We start from the raw sequence: 3,039 nt of genomic DNA, 5'->3' as shown, positions 1-3,039 counted from the left end.
CAGAGATTATATTGTAATTATATCGTGTACGAGTGTCAAAAATAAATTTGATGTTTTGTGAACACATGTAGTAGATTGGAATATCAAAAATTTTGTTTACCGTGTAAACTATTCAGAATTTTTCAAAAATTTACATAAATTATATTGTAACTATAATAAGTAGGCATGTGATTTTGAGTGTGAAGGTTAATAAGATGTTGTAATTAGCAATAATCAAATAAAAAATTAGAGTAAAGTGTATAAAAATTAGAACATGATTAAAAAAAGCTAACTAATATTAATGCAGAGCATACAAAGTTTAACCAAAAAGATTAAAAAGAAAAAGTTCTTTCGCCCAGTTAACTAAAAACAAACTCAGAGAACGTACAAGGTTGGAGCTAGTAAAAAGACATAAAACATATAATCCTATTCTTAACTAATTACTATTTTATATTGGATTTATTTAATAATTAAAAACATTTACATTTACATTTACATGATGGAACATGCATTAGGATTTTCATCGCTAAACATGGTGACTAACTTTTCATCAGATGCGTTTGGACTGGGAAGGGCTTGAACGACATTCTTAACGTAACCTGACGGTGCTTTCTTGTCGTATGCCTGTGCCACGTAAGGATAAGCCACCAAGTTGTACGGAACATAAGGCCACAACTCTGCTTTCTTCCCTGTGCTCTTCACTTTCTTCAACACCTTGTTTGCCTCCACATAACCCGTCACCGTTACTTTGCTCTGTTTTCTGTTCACTTCCACTTGTTTAGCTCCTGTATTATTATTATTTTTTTAATTAAAAACCTCTCTATCAGTTAACATATATTATATATTCATTTTTATTTTATGTGACAGGCTAAAAGATTAATTGGGATATCTTTTGCTGCTGCCACCAATCAATAAGTGCTGCAACATTAATATTTATAAATTTTATTAAAGGATCAAATAAGTGAGAAAACTGCAAAATTCAAAGGGTAAACGTGAAAGAGTAGCTGCAATTAAGGTACGTGTGTAGTGGTTGACCTAGTAGTTTCAGAAGAAAAGTTTTATTTATTGATCTTTCCAAAAGTATGCTAACACGAAATTGTCTTCGGGCTATTGCAGAGTATTTCCTCAGATATTGAGAATAAGTTTTGAAAATTATTTCCACGCTTTTATATTTTAATTATTATCATTGGCCTGTGCCCAACAACCTTTTCCTGTATGTAATAAATGGTTAAAGTCCAAGTGAAGGAAAAACCAGTCAAGGTCTGTTAACAGTATTTCATTTTAAGGTTTTAATTTATTAAAAACCTTTCACTTTGAGAGAAGTCCATGAACATATATGGATGTATTACTATGTTATGTATAAACGTATATGTACATATAAAGACGTATATGGTGTTAAGGGATAGAGGAAGTACAAGGTTGGAATACCTTTCATGGAGGTGACAGCATTTTTAACTCTCCTTTCACAGCCATCACAGTCCATTTTCACCTTGATTTCAACTGTCTGTATTCATAAACAATTTTACCAAAGAAATAAGCGTTTTTATATACTACTATTGAGTGAATCTTGTTAATTTAAATAGATTATATAAATATACACACATATAAAAGAAAATGGTTGTTGAGCTTTAATACCTGCATTGCTTTTCGCTTCTTCCTTGGTCTGTCTATTGTGAAATAATCCGACAGATGGTCAAGGACTCCCATTTTTTTTTTCCTATAACGTGATCTTATGATCTAAAATTAAAAATCAAGTTCAACTTTAATAAACAGAGCTCCTTTGAAACAGGGAGAAGGAGAGAGAGTGTGAGAGAAAGTGGTTTTTTGGGCAAAGAAAGTTAATGTTATGCAATGTGGATTGGTCCTATTTATACACACACATTAAAAGTTTGTATAATGAGATGATTGTTTAGTAAAAATTACTTAGGGTACAAGTTGTGGTTATATTAAATTATATAGCTTAGAAAATGACTTGTGTCCCCAAATCATGCTATTCTCCAAAATATCAAGCTGGACAGTTGGACCAATCATACCACAATAACATATATAATTTAAGCAAAACTAATTTATTTAAAATGTATTTATTAACTGTTAAGTCAGTGCTAAGCCGTGTGGTTTTTGTTAATTAGTTTGTATGGCCAGGCTATAAGCTAGTTTGACAGCTTCAAAAAAGAAGCTGTGGTCTTGCTGGTTCCCTTTCTTTTTTTTTTTCAAAAAGGAAAACGCAGAAACACTGTTGTAAAGTGCTCTTCTGGCCCCCTTTGATTGTCCATCTACAACCAAATAATAATTAGCAAAACTAAATCATGATGAGAAAAGCTTTTGTTGAAATAACATTTGTAAAATAATTCAAACGACCACACACTCACTAGTCAGTACATATATCTAGCAGCTTTGAATTGTTCATCACATTTTCATACTACTACTACATACATTCAATTATTTGAGTTGGTGTAAAGTGAAATTGACAATCAAAGAGTTTCTTTTTTTAAAAAAAAAAAGAGTTTGAAAGTTTGGGGTTAGACAATAAAATTTAATTTAAATTAGTTTTCTTCTTGTGAATGGAAGAGTGACATTTAATCAAAAGGGCTTGTTTGGGTTTGGAAGAGTAATCATGTGGTGAAGACTTATTTAATAGTAGCCATCAGAATTAATAAGTCTACGGCCATCGGCCAACTATTTTCTTCCATGCATTTCATCAATGAAACGAAAGCCACTGGAATTAATGTTTATCATTTTTATGTATTATTAATTAAATATACACAAAAATATATATACGTATATTAATTATGGAACTCTATTATTGATCAAAAGAATAAGCAATCATAAGGGATGGATACTGAATCCAATGGTCACAAATAATACCCAATAACGATCGAACTATAATTTTTGTTTTCTTCTTAATTATAGGTGCCGGTCTTGTTGAGGTAGTAGTAATATGAGTGGCCATATACTAACTAGTACAAGTAATTAGGTAGAAATAAAGAGAGTACAATTTATTTTAAGGAGATTATGTGGGCAAAACACTTTTTTTATGGACAAGTCAAGATTTTTTTTACC

The 3,039-nt window shown here is 30.9% G+C and overlaps 1 protein-coding gene across 1 annotated transcript; it reads right to left on the bottom strand.

Moving 5' to 3' along the window:
• Positions 1-254: 254 nt before the first annotated feature.
• LOC115715294 (heavy metal-associated isoprenylated plant protein 22) lies at positions 255-1,865 on the bottom strand. The gene is made up of 3 exons (XM_030644145.2): positions 1,615-1,865; positions 1,408-1,483; positions 255-764 (listed from the first exon to the last, which is right to left on the bottom strand). The coding sequence occupies exons 1-3, from the start codon at positions 1,684-1,686 to the stop codon at positions 472-474; spliced, it is 441 nt and encodes a 146-aa protein (XP_030500005.1). The 5' UTR covers positions 1,687-1,865; the 3' UTR covers positions 255-471.
• Between the last annotated feature and the right edge of the window lie 1,174 nt (positions 1,866-3,039).

This window comes from Cannabis sativa, chromosome 4 (genome assembly GCF_029168945.1).
Source record: "Cannabis sativa cultivar Pink pepper isolate KNU-18-1 chromosome 4, ASM2916894v1, whole genome shotgun sequence".
NCBI lineage: Eukaryota > Viridiplantae > Streptophyta > Magnoliopsida > Rosales > Cannabaceae > Cannabis > Cannabis sativa.
This window is presented reverse-complemented; position numbering and strand designations above follow the sequence as displayed.